The sequence below is a fragment of the Ictalurus punctatus genome, chromosome 11 (assembly GCF_001660625.3).
Source record: "Ictalurus punctatus breed USDA103 chromosome 11, Coco_2.0, whole genome shotgun sequence".
Taxonomy (NCBI): domain Eukaryota; kingdom Metazoa; phylum Chordata; class Actinopteri; order Siluriformes; family Ictaluridae; genus Ictalurus; species Ictalurus punctatus.
This window is the reverse complement of record NC_030426.2, coordinates 8,561,454-8,575,426: the sequence shown is the minus strand read 5'-3', so window position 1 is coordinate 8,575,426 and position 13,973 is coordinate 8,561,454. Positions and strand designations below refer to the sequence as shown.

At 40.6% G+C, this 13,973-nt stretch overlaps 2 protein-coding genes across 4 annotated transcripts in view; both read left to right on the top strand.

Annotated features, from left to right (window-relative positions):
• Positions 1-343: 343 nt before the first annotated feature.
• On the top strand, positions 344-11,662 carry epha2a (eph receptor A2 a). Its single transcript, XM_017479576.3, has 17 exons — positions 344-531; positions 974-1,041; positions 2,108-2,771; positions 6,909-7,064; positions 7,211-7,543; positions 7,647-7,774; positions 7,858-8,035; positions 8,149-8,251; positions 8,464-8,519; positions 8,636-8,761; positions 8,967-9,152; positions 9,292-9,353; positions 9,462-9,671; positions 9,804-9,953; positions 10,203-10,396; positions 10,587-10,742; positions 10,864-11,662. The coding sequence occupies exons 1-17, from the start codon at positions 456-458 to the stop codon at positions 10,973-10,975; spliced, it is 2,958 nt and encodes a 985-aa protein (XP_017335065.1). The 5' UTR covers positions 344-455; the 3' UTR covers positions 10,976-11,662.
• Positions 11,663-13,743: 2,081 nt separating this feature from the next.
• rbm19 (RNA binding motif protein 19) overlaps positions 13,744-13,973 on the top strand; it is a 33,362-nt gene continuing 33,132 nt past the window's right edge. For all 3 annotated transcript variants that reach the window (XM_053683757.1, XM_017479578.3, XM_017479577.3), the window contains exon 1: positions 13,744-13,902. In XM_053683757.1, coding sequence (XP_053539732.1) covers positions 13,867-13,902 — 36 coding nt within the window. In that variant the 5' untranslated portion in view covers positions 13,744-13,866. The remainder of the gene's footprint in view (positions 13,903-13,973) is intronic.

The following is a 13,973-nucleotide window of genomic DNA, read 5'->3' as shown; positions in this document are numbered from 1 at the left end:
TATTTTGGTGAACGTTGAGTAACTCGCAAATATGACAGGGAGGGGTCCGCTACACTCTTTCTTGTTGACTAACGCACAGCCAAATGTATTAAGATAGTTATCACGAAAAATGTAAATGAATCCATAGTTAGACAAAGAAGAATATCTACTGGTCAAAAATTTGAACGCTGTCCGGTTTACCGTGGGGAGCTGAGCCAAATGAAAAGATCCGACTCACTGAAAAGATCCGGAATTAGCGCTGCTCTCCCACGCGCTCCGCTCTGACCCCGCCCACTCCTTATTAGACCCTGAGGCGACATTCCAGTGGGCGGAGCTAATGTCATTCAATTCCTCATGAATGAGGCTCGCGGTCGCAGTGTGGAAAAGTTGTGCGCGCGTGTCAGACACACAGTCCGGTGAAAACAGCTAATGTTCAGATAAAAGAAAGAAACGGAACTTTAAAAAAAGAATAAAAAATGGATTACCACTTTCGCTCTTTGTTTTCTTATTTATTTATTAACAGCATATTTATTCTAATCCAAGCCAAGGAACGTAAGTAGTCTATACTTCCTTAAAAAGTCGTTCAGTTCTTTATAAATATAAAACTTTTCAAATGATTCATTTGTAGTCTTACTTGTAAAATACCTTTATAACTACATAACTCTACATAACTCGTTGTTTTCCATTTACCCGTTATAATGAGTCATGTGAAATGTGGTGTTTTAACTAAGTGGTTTGAAAAATTTAGGCTTTCAATAAGATATATTTATTATTTAATTACATGTTAATTCATTGGTGTTTCTATACTTTGTGTGTGTGTGTTTTCTTTTTGTTTTGTTTTATTTGTGTTTTAAAATACAGCCACTCTCATCCACCAGAGGAAACAGATAAAAGTCCATACCCATGTAGTTTATGTCTTTTCTTATTTGAAATGGTTTCATAATCTTCTTCTTCTTTTTTTTTTAAACATATACCATTAAATATTTTCTTGTAGACATTCTGCTTGATATGAAGGCATCTGGAGGAGAGCTGGGCTGGTTGACGTCACCAAATGAAGAAGGGGTGAGTAGGCTTATCAAAAACTTCACATTTTCAAGCCGTGGTATCTATCATAGTCAGAGACCCAACTTACCGGTTGTTCGTGTTGAATATGGCCTTTGGTCTTGCTATGTCTTTTTTAAATTTTTTTTTATTTTTAATAAAACACTCCTGATAGTCTTATCTGGTGGTAAATTTTCTGTATTACTTTAACGCTCTTTATAGTGTTAAAATGATCTGATTCATACTTCTTATTCAATAATGTGAACAGTTTTACAGCTTAATAGATCCCATGAACAGTGTTATACGGTAGGGATAGAGACACCAAAGCCCTGGGTTAGAGGGAGTGCGCAGTCCTCTATCTTTAGTCATGTGGTTTCCTTTCTGAGGAACTGGAGGAAATGGAGACATGGTCAGGAACAGCGGCGAGCTGTTGGGATTAAAAGAACCGGCTGTAGATTCCTTCTGTGGCCCCAGGGCCTCATGAGAGATTTACACACCAAGTTTACTCTCTTAAACCTATAGAGCCAAGGAGATGACTGTACAGGTTTGAGGGCAAGTTCAAGGCTTTCACACTCTCAGGGTGGGGATGGGGCTTTTTTAATTACTCCTTTGGAGACTAGTCCTGTCATTTTCTTGTTCTGATGTTGAAGGCTTTGGCTGGGATCTCTGAGCTCTTGAGCCGTTGTGTCCACACAAGGCCTTTGAGGTTTGCATGCCTGGCCTGATCTGCTGTTCAAGTGCTTTTAGGGGAGCTGAGGGAAGTGGAAGGTTTATAAGTAGGGATAACAAAAGTATGAGCTTTAAACTGATCCATCATTTCATTTGGGATGGTCTGTCTTTCCTCTCTTTGATACATCTTTAGCAGGTCTAAGGAAATATATGCCTAGACATGCAATTCCCACACCCACATGTCTGTTACAAGAAGTCATTATTCCACAGAAGAATAACTGCAATATTAACAAATGATCAAATATATAAATTTACTCAAAAATATGTGATTATAATTGACTCTATTTTCTTTACTCTGTACTTATAATAATGTTAGTATACGATGTAGTAACTACAAATCTTTCTCTCTGTCACTCAGTGGGAAATTGTCCAGACAGTGGTGAATGGCTCCCTTCTTTACACCTACAGCGTGTGTAATGTGGCCAGTGATACCGAACAAGATAATTGGCTTCGTACCACCTTCATCCAGCGTCCTCTTGAAGCCTCACGTATCTCCGTTGAGCTGCGGTTTGTTGTCCGTGACTGCAACACCTTTGATGGCACGTCCCCTTCTTGCCGTGAGACCTTCAGCCTCTACCTTTCCGAAACGGATAAGGACGTGGGCACCAGTTTCCGGAAAGGTCAGTTCCGTAAGGTCGCCACAGTGGCCCCGGATGAAGTGACAGCAAACAGAGATGGTGGCCGAGCATCACTGAGGGTGAATGTGGAAACGCGGAGCATCGGAACACTATCAAGGCAAGGTTTCTACCTGGCTTTTCAAGATGTAGGTGCCTGCGTGGCTCTGTTGGGTGTGAAGGTGTTCTACACCACCTGTCCAGCCATCCAGCGCAACCTAGCTACTTTTCCTGAGCGTGTGACTGCAACAGCTCTAACTGAGGTGGAAGGTTCATGTGTGAAGAACGCAGTGACTGTCGGCCAGGCACCTCCTCGCATGTACTGCACAGCTGAAGCAGAGTGGGTCGTTCCTGTCGGGCAGTGCTACTGCAGAGCCGGCTATCAGGCTGTGGGACAGACCTGCCAAGGTAAGCGGTTTGTAGTGCAGTGTGTGTGGGGTAGTGCTGGAATAATGTTTTAATGTGAGTGAAATACCACTCTATTTCTTTTTTTTATTTCGGTTGTGAAAGCGGCTGACTGTTTTATCTTGAGCCACTGGATCCCCTTAAATCAAGGTTGAGTTCTAATTAAAAAATCCTTGCAAAGCAGTCCGTGGTTTGATGGTTGAGGAACAACTGCAGGGCTTTGTGGGTGGGCTGCCAGTGTGTGTTTCTGAATATGTGTGTGTGTGTGTGTGTGTGTGTGTGCTAAGATGCCTTACTGTGTCGTGCTGTTACCAAAGAGCTGTCTAACAAGTTGCCTGTGAGCACACTGGAGACAGAGAACATGACTTCAGTGTAAAGGAATGTCCGTCTTGTCCACACCCTCTCACCTGCTCACATTTTATTTCGGATATGTGTGAGAGTTTATTGCTTTAGGAAGGAAGTTTAAAGATACCAGGTTACCAGCGGGGAAGTGTGTGTGGGTGCGTGTGTGTGTGTGTGTGTGTGAATGTGTCTATGTAGAAAGGCAATAATGGCAGAACTGGCTGTATAGATTCCCAACATAAGAGAAAATGAATAGAATCCTAAAAGACACTGTGAGAATTTATTTTTTTATTTATTTTTTTTTTTTTTAAACAAAAATATATAAAGAGGGTAAAGGGTGTTAAATCCTCTCATTCTTTCTAATTTGAGATCATGTTGTAATATAATGAATAAGCTGGTTTAGTCCATTTTAGGCTTACATGAAACAAGGATTTAGGAATTTGGGGGGGTTTTTTCCCAAGGCGTTTCTCTGGTGTGAATTCTCATGTCATCCGGCAGCTGAAATGACTCAGTGGACAGGCCTAGCATTACCTGAATACTACCTTGTTTCTGTGTGTGTGTTTCTATGACTACACTTTACCACAGATTACAGAGAAGGCTTGGCACACCCTCGCTACACTGACTCAGTTATCATGTAATTGAGGGCTTCAGCTCTGTGGAAGGCTTTTGTAGTGGTGGGAAATATAGGTTTAGTCAATGGTGTTGAAACGTAGGCTTTCTCATGCTGACTAACTGTAACTCTAAATCTCATCAACGATAAAGGAGATAAAGGATTGTAAAGTCAACTTCCTAAAGCTTTTGCCTGCTCTACATGTTTTAATTGTTATGTATTTTCAGTTTTCAAAATTGTTAGGCATTAAGATAATTTCCCTCACTTGCAAACAATAAAAAAACAAACAAACAAAAAAAACTTTTGACAAATCCCTTGACTACTTGGCTTACACGTAAAATGAAGTGATTTTCCTAATGGGCAACTGTGTATTGAAATAATACGGAAGGGCAAAACTCAGGAAGGAATGTTCTGGAGATCCTGACTTCTGGTGCTTTAACAGGATCCATCAGGCTGCACCTGAAACGGACGCTGGCTTCATCAGGGATTGGGAGGTTTTACTGGTATGCAGGTCTGTGGAAAAGGGTAGATTCCAAAACTTTCGGACATTCCGTCGTTTCCAGGAGACGCTCCAAATGTTTTTGCCCACCTTCAGTCATGGCTGAATGAGGAGGATTGGGGGAGGAATGTGATTATAAGAGGGGCACCTTGTTATCACTGTATGACAGCACAAATCAGGAACGAAAGTACAAGCCCAGACTTAACACATTTCCTTTTTTTTTTCTCCTTCAAACACTTCTGCGCTACTCATTGTTAATTGAATGCTTTCTACTCATCACCTATTGTTGCGTTCATTTTTTTATGCTACTCACTTAACACTTTATGGTTTGCAGCATTTGGCTTGTTAAAAGGTTGTGAACCTTAAAGTTTAATGGGTCAGCTGAACTACCCTTAAGCAGAAAGTCTTCAGGCTTTCAGTGAAAGAGAAGATGCTTACGCCTAAACAACTACAGAGACAATAATGTTCCTGGTGACATTGTTCTCATCGGAGTTTTACGATCGGCTCTTTGTGCGCGGCTTCTGTTCTTCCAGGCTTATCGCCACCTGCCAGTCTTCATCAAGCCCTCCTGTGATTGGATGCCAGGCTGGAGTGGGGGTAGTGACTGATTAGTAGGTTAGTTTAGTAGGGGAATTCCGTGGCTGCTTAATGTTTCGGTTTCACCGAGATCAGAGTGCATTTAGGCCTTCTGACTTTGTAGGGAAGATAGCATTTTATTGATTTATGATGGAATGTCCGGTTCCCTCCCTGCTTCATTAAAATGACTGGTTTATAACGCTGATAAGGCTCCATAAACAGCGACATCAAGAGATCAGGAGAGATTAGTATAATGATTAGCAATAGGTGTGTCTCGAACTTGTTCTAATTATGTTAAGATAATATTAACAGGTTAAAAAAATTAGAACATTCCCATGTCTTTCAAGACCAGTGATTTGTCTGAAAACTGACATTTCCGGTGCACTTTACAGTGGTGACTTTATTGTTTTAACCGTTGAGTCCTCCACCCATATGAACCTGACTAGTCTCTTTGTGTGGTGTGTGGTGTGTGGTGTGTTGCAACGAAATGACTTCAGAGGGCCAAATCTGTAGCATTGCTCAGCCTTATCTTGTTTGTCAGTATTCCGTCGCATGAATCAAGCTGCTAGGAGATAACAACACAAATATTTTGTGTTAGAACACACAGTCATTCTTTAGACACTCTTCCTACACAGTGTCATTGATGTTCATCATAGCTGTAACCACCCGCAGTGGGCTCAGAGCAAATACGTTAACGCTGTATCAAAAGCTCACACAATCTGCATGTATTCCTGGCTGTGACATAAAAAGCATTACTTGTAAGCCATCTACGTGTTTGTAATGTGCAGTGTGGACTTGCTGACTTCCATAAACTGTTGGAAACAAATTCGTTGTTCTACAGTGCTGGAGAAGCAGTATTAAATCAGTTTAACTGGCTCTATGGTCAGCTAGATAGCTTTGATTTTAAAACTCAAAGCTCCTCTCTCAGAACAGATACGGACATTAGGCTTGAAGAATGGAGTGGGAGTTTTCCGCTCACTCCTGACTTCAAACAGCATGGAAAGGGAGGCTGCTTTTCTTATGCGAACATCTCTTCCACCCCCCCTTCCTCTATTCATACGCTCTTAAACGCAAACACACAGCAAATACACATACCCCCACCGAAAATCCCCTTGAGAGAACTTCTGTCAGCAATCCCTAAGAGCAAGTCCCCATTCTCACACACACGCACGCATGCACCACCTACTGCTCGTCAAACTCAAACTCTTTTGCTTAAAGCAGAGGCTGAAAGAATGACCCCTGGGAGGTCAGACACTCATTCAGAAGAAGCCCTTCTTCTACAGAAACTCTTTTTTTGCAAGCTTATGAGTTTCTCATGGTCATTAAATGTACATATATCACCACCAACCACCTCTTTGTACTGTTCATGTGCTTCAGAATGACCCCTACATCCTCTTTGCCAGTGATTGTTAATGTTGTTGCGTTGCTTCTTCTCTGGAATTCTGTACTCTGTGCTAGCATGTTCTCATCAGTTGACACAGGAAGGAAAGGAGGAGAGGATGAAGCCTATACAAACTCACAATTCCCGCATCCTGTTTTGTCCAACCAACATCCACCCATCCACACTGCTCTACAGCTCACCTGCAGGGCTCAAAACCTTTCTGTTGGCATTCTTTTATTCAGCGTTTAAACTTGCCTGAAGACTTTTTTTCACATGCCTGTAACTGCTTTGCTTTTGTTAGAAGCTAGGATCACTGCAGGTCTGTTGTCTTGATAAGTATATGCTGTGAGGATTTGTGTCGTCGTTGATGGATTCGTCCTGCCTGTAGCTTAGTTGGTGTGAATCCTTTTGCCCCTATTGTTCCTCTCAGATGGGGATAGGGGATAACAGCAGCCTCCTGCAGCTCTATCACTTACATAGATGTTGAGTCTGATGAAATCTCAACTTAACTAAGTCTCTACATTAACCCATTCCATGCTTGCATACCATGTGACAAGGCAGCGATAGAAGAATCCAATAATAAAAATGGAAAAAGGCATGCTCAATGGCACATATGTAGTATAAGAAAGCCTTGTAAGAGATAGTATTGTTTTGGTATATTTTTCTTCAGTTTGCCCATGGCTAGCTGAATGACATATTTCAAAACTCGACTTTCCTATCTTTTTTTTTTAGCATGTGATGGAGGCTACTACAAGAGCTCGGATTCCAGCAAGCCATGTGAAGTCTGTCCAGCAAACACACAGCACTCAGGTCCTGGTGCACTCCACTGTCCCTGCTTGGAAGGATTTTACCGAGCAGCTACAGACCCCAGCTCTACTCCATGTTCTGGTGAGTTTTTCTGGCTACAGCGCTTACAATGAGGAGTTAAGGCCCGTCCCCCCCCCCCATATTATATTACTCATGAATTGTTCATAAAATTTGTGAAGTACAGATAGTTTTCAGTCCTTCAATCTCACAATCTGTCACTCCCTCAGGTCCACCTTCTCCACCAGAAGACCTCAAGTCCACTCCTCGCTTAACAGCAGGGAGCGTACTGCTGACCTGGAGACCTCCAGCTAATACGGGTGGCAGGACTGACATTGTATACAATGTGGTGTGTGAGCGTTGTAACGGTGTCGTGTGTGCACCGTGTGGAGGGAGGGTGCACTTCGAACCTACACATACATCTCTGAGCCAGCCGGAGGTTACAGTCAGTGAGCTGGAGCCTCACATCAACTACACTTTCAAAGTGGAAGCCTTGAATGGAGTGTCCCATTTGAGCCCTCAAAAATCAACTGCCAGCATCACAACTGTGCTACACTTCACAGGTATAAACTTCAGCTCATTTTAAATAAAAGCAGGTCTTTTGTGTATTCAATAAAATTAAGCAGTGAAATGTTTCACAACTGTTTTATGCCTTTCTCATCACAGAGCCTCCTAAAGTAACATTCCTCCGAGTAGAGGATCGTACCTCTACTAGTCTTTCTCTGTCCTGGACTGTGGACCAACACACAACTTCTCATCATTCTCCTCACTACGAGCTCATGTACCGCATCAAGGTATCTAGGTTAATCCCAGTGTTTAATTTCGAAGTCTGTTTGCCTCTTGTTTCACGTGGGCTTACGATGTCTCTTTCGAATAGGACAATAAGGGAGAGCAGGACGTCACCACATACAATGTTCTGAGGTTGGACAAGAACTTGGTCCAGATTTATGACCTTTCACCTGGCACTAAGTACGTGTTCCGTGTTCAGACTTTAACACCAGAGGGCCATCCTAGCAGCCAGAGTGCAGAACAAGAATTTGAGACCCTGCCCATGGGTATGTATGTGTGTGTGTGTGTGTGTGTGTGTGTGTGTGGTGATATCCTTGTCCTAAAATAATATAGAAGTAGAGAATTGTGTGTAACCAGATGCCTTGTATCTATCCAACAGCTGAATCACACACACAGGGCAGTTCCATGATTGTCATGGGAGCTATTGCTGGAGGCGGAGCCATGTTGCTTATCGTGGTGGTTATTTTACTTCTACACAAAAGGTTAGAGGAGTCTTTATGCTTTCTTCCTTTTTCCTCCCCCTCACTATGTTCTTATCATATTTCCTCTTCAAAGCTTGCCTCACCCCGTCCACCCTGTGATCTGTTGACATGAAAACTCAGCATGAAAACATGAAGCTAGTCTGATTACAGTACAAGCTTGAAAGAACTGATGTGCAAATATATAATTTTGACTTTGCCCTTTCTCTTATCAGGAGGCTAAATTCACATATCCGGCAAAGAACAGGGGGCAACTACTTCTCCTGTCAAGGTAGGACAGAGCCCACTATAACTGCATTAATGTCATTTGTTATATGTTGTGTGTGTGTGTGTGTGTTAAAGACTTTGTTTCATAAGTTACAGTGTACCACTCTTCCTTTTCCACAGAAAAACATCAGCCTCTGAAGACCTATGTGGACCCACACACGTATGAGGACCCTTGTACAGCTATCCTTAAGTTTGCCAGTGAAATTCACCCCAATCACATTACTAAACAGAAAGTCATTGGAGCAGGTAATCTATCAAATAATCACATTATTGTTACTATTATTTTTAATACTAGAATACTATCTATCTATCTATCTATCTATCTATCTATATCTATCTATCTATCTATCTATCTATCTATCTATCTATCTATCTCTCTCTCTCTCTCTATATATATATATATATATAATAAATGCAATTCACAAATACTGCCTCTTTTTTTGTCCCATAGGAGAGTTTGGTGAAGTGTACCGTGGTATCCTGAAGCTTCCGGGCCGTAATGAGGTGGTCGTTGCAATAAAGACACTGAAACCTGGCTACACAGAAAAGCAGAGGCAGGACTTCCTGAGCGAGGCCAGCATCATGGGCCAATTCTCCCATCAGAACATCATACGCCTGGAGGGGGTTGTCACCAAATGTACGTGTCAACTCTATCACCATGGCTCACAATGCACCCACTCAGCCGAGACATTTAACATGTAAAGCACGTCATATGCCAGTGACCGATGACTGTGTTGTCATATTCTAATTGGATGCTTCTGTTGTTTTCATTTCAGTCAAACATGCTATGATCGTCACAGAGTACATGGAAAATGGAGCTCTGGATCAGTACCTGCGGGTAAGTCAAACACCCTAAAGCTCATGTTGTTTGGATTTATTGTATTGTGATATTTCTGGTCATTTGCTTCTATGGAATGAATAAATATCCCTCTACTTTAATGTTTAGGACCATGATGAGGAGTTGTCCTCATACCAGTCGGTGGGCATGCTTAGTGGCATTGCAGCAGGGATGAAGTATCTGTCCGATATGAACTACGTACACAGAGATCTTGCTGCACGCAACATCCTGGTAAATGGCAACCTGGAGTGCAAAGTATCAGACTTCGGCCTATCACGCGTGTTGGAAGACTATCCTGAAGGCACCTATACCACCACTGTAAGCTACTTTAAGAGTGATGCTTAATATCGTAGCTTCAATTTAGATTAGAAATACATAACAACAGTACAATATAGAATGGTTCCTTAACACTCTTTAGATTACATAATCTGTATTCATTTTGTTTCTTAGGGAGGAAAGATTCCCATTCGTTGGACAGCACCAGAGGCTATAGCGTACAGGAAGTTCACTTCTGCCAGTGATGTATGGAGTTTTGGTGTTGTCATGTGGGAGGTGATGGCTTTTGGAGAGAGACCCTACTGGGACATGAGCAACCATGAGGTACATAATTTTTACTCCGAATTTTAGATAATTTCGCTTAGTTTACATCATCATGAATAAAAATACACAAAGCCAAATATGTACGCCAGGGTTATTCTATTCTAGATTCTATTCTATTCTATTCTTATGAACATACAGGATGTGTATAGATCTGTATGTGTGCTTAAAGTTGTTTAATCAAGAGCGGTTACTCATTGGGTGTGGGTTTAAAGAGCAAGAAGGTGACCTGTTCTCCTCTCTACATCTCAGGTTATGAAGGCCATACATGAAGGGTTCAGGCTGCCAGCACCAATGGACTGTCCATCTGCTATTTACCAGTTAATGCTACAGTGCTGGATGCAGGACCACTCCAAACGCCCACGCTTCCTCGATATTGTCAATGTGCTGGACAAACTTCTGCATAGTCCCGAGTCCCTTGCAGCAATTGCCAACATAGACTTACGGTAGGAATCACTGCTCATATAATATAGGAATAAAAAAAAAACTTCTTAACTTAACATAAAATAAAAAATATTTTAACAAAAATTGCAGTTGGCATGATTATGGGATAGAAATAGCCTTTGTGAGGTGTGTCTCTCTCTTAGTAAGCCATTGGTTTAATCAATCAACCTAATTACCTTTTTACTCCTGCAGAGTGTCTATTCGCCTGCCTAGCACTAGTGGAAATGATGGCAGCCCCTTCAGGTCTGTGGATAAATGGTTAGATTCTATGAAGATGGTTCAGTATAAAGAAGCCTTTGCCCATGCTGGAATTACCACCATGGAGCAGGTGATGCACTTGAAGATTGAGTAAGTAAACAAACATTCAGACAGCCCCCTTCAATAAAACAATTAACTACATACCACTATAATCTTTTAGCATCGTTTTATACCAATCTCACCATTCTTTTATCTCTTGTTTGATGAATAGGGATATCAAGAAGATTGGGGTGCGTTTGCCAGGTCATCAGAAAAGAATGGCCTACAGCATTCTGGGCCTTCAGGAGCCCACTGCAGGTCCCGTGGACGTCTTTGCAGTGTGACACTAAGATTCATCGCCAGAGCTACATTCTTCTAAACTCTGAATGAGCGCAGCCAAACTGGCCTCAGATCTTTACCTCAGCTTTCACTGGGCTGGTTGGCAAATACACAGAATGCTCCTCTCTACTGAAACGGACTCCCATTGTGAATAAATGGACCAATTAGCCATTGAATAGTGACTGAAATTTTTACTGTTATTTTTTCCCTTTTTCACATTTTGTTACTGTATACAGTTTTGTGACAGAACCTCTTTGTGTGCCCTCTTTTAAAATACTGGCCAAATTGAAAATTTAGCTTGGTGTTTAATCGCACATCGAGGGTGTGGCACTACAGAACACCTGTCAAGGGCAGGTGGTAAACTAAGAGAGCTCTGAGTTCTGCAATACCAATAACTCATTGAACAAGTTGAGGGCTTCAGATTTATTTTAGTTTTTTGCTTGTATAAAGGTTAGAATCTAGATAGGAGGCGTTTAAACCATTGAATATGATTGAAATATAAATTTAAAGGCATATTCTATATCATAATGAGAGACAATATGTTTACATATATTTTTCAGCTCTTTTTTTGTATTATTTAATATTTATTATCTGGGTTTTATTTATTGTCTGTTTGTAGAGCTGTTGTCTAATGTGTAAAAATGTTTCTTAAATATTGTGTAATTATTAAATGCTGATATTTAATCCATGTAGCCGATTTACATTTTTTTCTCGATTGTCCATAAAGAGGAGATTTAGCCTAGTAATGTGCTATATCTTAAATAAAACTTCATAGAAGCCCAAATGTCAGTGATACAGTGGAATATTATTAACCTGTTAATAGGCAAAAGATAGCCAGTAAAATATATAAAATTAATACAACCTGGTCATTGTAAATGCTTAACAACTCAAATGAAAAGTAATAAATGGTTGGGGCTATGGTAAGGGAAAGTATTAGAGGTTGTAGATTTTCTTGCAACAATAGTCTATTCTAAATACAAAGCAATTTCGCTCACTTTAGGATTCCTAAACATTTTTTTAAAAAATATGTATGGTTATGGACTTGATTGTTGATGGAACCCAGGATACATATTCACTTCAGTATACTGCAAATAAATAAGGGGCGGCAATGCGAATTAACAAAATTTCTACTGTGTAAATTCATGACACTGGCAATTTAGCACTCAACAATGAATAGACAGGGCTCAGCGACCAAAAGTTCCCTGCTGAAAAAATCAACAGAAACCCTAACAGAATTTGTAATGGTTTTAATAGTTATAATGGGAATTGTATGTGTTTTAATGGAATCTGTAATGGTGCCTGTGGGTCTCTACTGGTAATTTGTTGCCTTCTATCGGTGGCATGTTATGTCTAGTGGATACCATTTAAGGACCAATAATGGTAATGGTTTTAATGGTTAGCTGATGGTTTGTAATGGTATTTGTATTGGAAACCATTAGAATTTCTGTGATGGTTTCTTTTTTTTTCAACAGGGTTGTGAAGGCATTAAAATGAAGCACTTAATGACCTTACCTGGAACATGCTCACTCACCTTTACATGATGTAATATATACACTCCATCATTAACATGTTCAAACAACATACTTTTAGTGCATGGCTGTTTGTAACCATTAGCTTGTTAGCTTACTTTTCTGCATAGTTGTTAACCTGAATACATGAGATTTTTTCTAGTAGCTAAACAACATAGCATGGCTGTATAGCAGAACTTTTGACCTGGCCAGGTAGCTGTCTCTCTGTCTTTTGTATTTGGCTGATAGCTAGAAGAGGAATCACATCATTACAGTTTAGTTTTAATTTCCAGATGGGGTAAAATAAATAAGTAATGGTTGCTAAAAGAGTTTACACATATTCTGAAGAAGGCCGGCATTAAAAACAGTTCATTTTGAACCTACTTCCAGGTCCATAAGTATTTGGACAGCAACACAATTTTTGTAATTCTGCCTCCTGCACAACCACATTGGATTCGAAATGAAACTATCAAGATGTGACTGAAGTGTAGACTTTCAGCTTAAATTCAAGGGATTTAACAAAAATTAAAGGGATTTAACAAAAAAAAAAGATTTTAGAGAACTTCATGCTTCCATCTGCTGACAAGCTTTATGGAGATGCTGATTTTCTTTTCCAGCAGGACTCGGCACCTTCCCACAGTGCCAAAACTACTAGTAATGGGTTTTCTGACCATGGTATTACTGTGCTTGATTAGCCAGCCAACTCGCCTGACCTGAACCCCATAGAGAATCTATGAGAGACACCAGATCCAACAATACAGACGAGCTGAAGGCCACTATGAAAGCAACCTGGGCTTCCTGAACACTTCAGCAGTGCCACAGGCTGATTGTCTCCATGCCACGCCATACTGATGCAGTAATTCGTGTAAAAGGACTAAAGCCCGGACCAAGTATCGAGTGTATAAATTAACATACTTTTCAGAAGGTCGACATTTCTGTATTATAAATTCTTTATTCTAATATTTTGAGATACTGGATTTTTGATTTCCATGAGCTGTAAGCCATAATCATCAAGATTAAAACAAACAAAAAAAAGTTCTGGAAATATCTCACTTTATGTGTAATGAATCTAGAATATATGAAAGTTACACTTTTTGAATTAAATTACAGAAAAAAATGAACTTTTCCACGATATTCAAATTTTTTGAGTTGCACCTGTATCGCTTCGGCTGTGTGAGTATCTTTACATGACGAAAACGCAGCTTCAATAACTGCATTGCTGTAGCTTTATTGTCCAATAGATGGCAGTAAAGCGCATATTGATGACGAATTGTCTTACGTCACGCTGCAAAGATGGCGACTCAGTGAGGGCTCCCATGCTTGACTGTTGATAAGTCATTTTTTTTTTAAACGATTTGTCGTAAAAACAAAAACGTACCGAAGACAAAATGTCACGGCTTATTGTGAAAAACCTACCGAATGGGGTGAGTATGCTTCACTGCTACACAAAACATAACGATAGCTGTTGCTATAAAGTTCTGACTAACATCACATG

Excerpts from the sequence above, each read along its gene's own strand:
- epha2a (XM_017479576.3), top strand. The coding sequence starts at position 456 with ATGGATTACCACTTTCGCTCTTTGTTTTCTTATTTATTTATTAACAGC. Across the intron at positions 7,065-7,210 it reads CAGCTCTACTCCATGTTCTG|GTCCACCTTCTCCACCAGAA; the intron begins GTGAGTTTTTCT and ends TCACTCCCTCAG. Across the intron at positions 8,036-8,148 it reads ATTTGAGACCCTGCCCATGG|CTGAATCACACACACAGGGC; the intron begins GTATGTATGTGT and ends TCTATCCAACAG.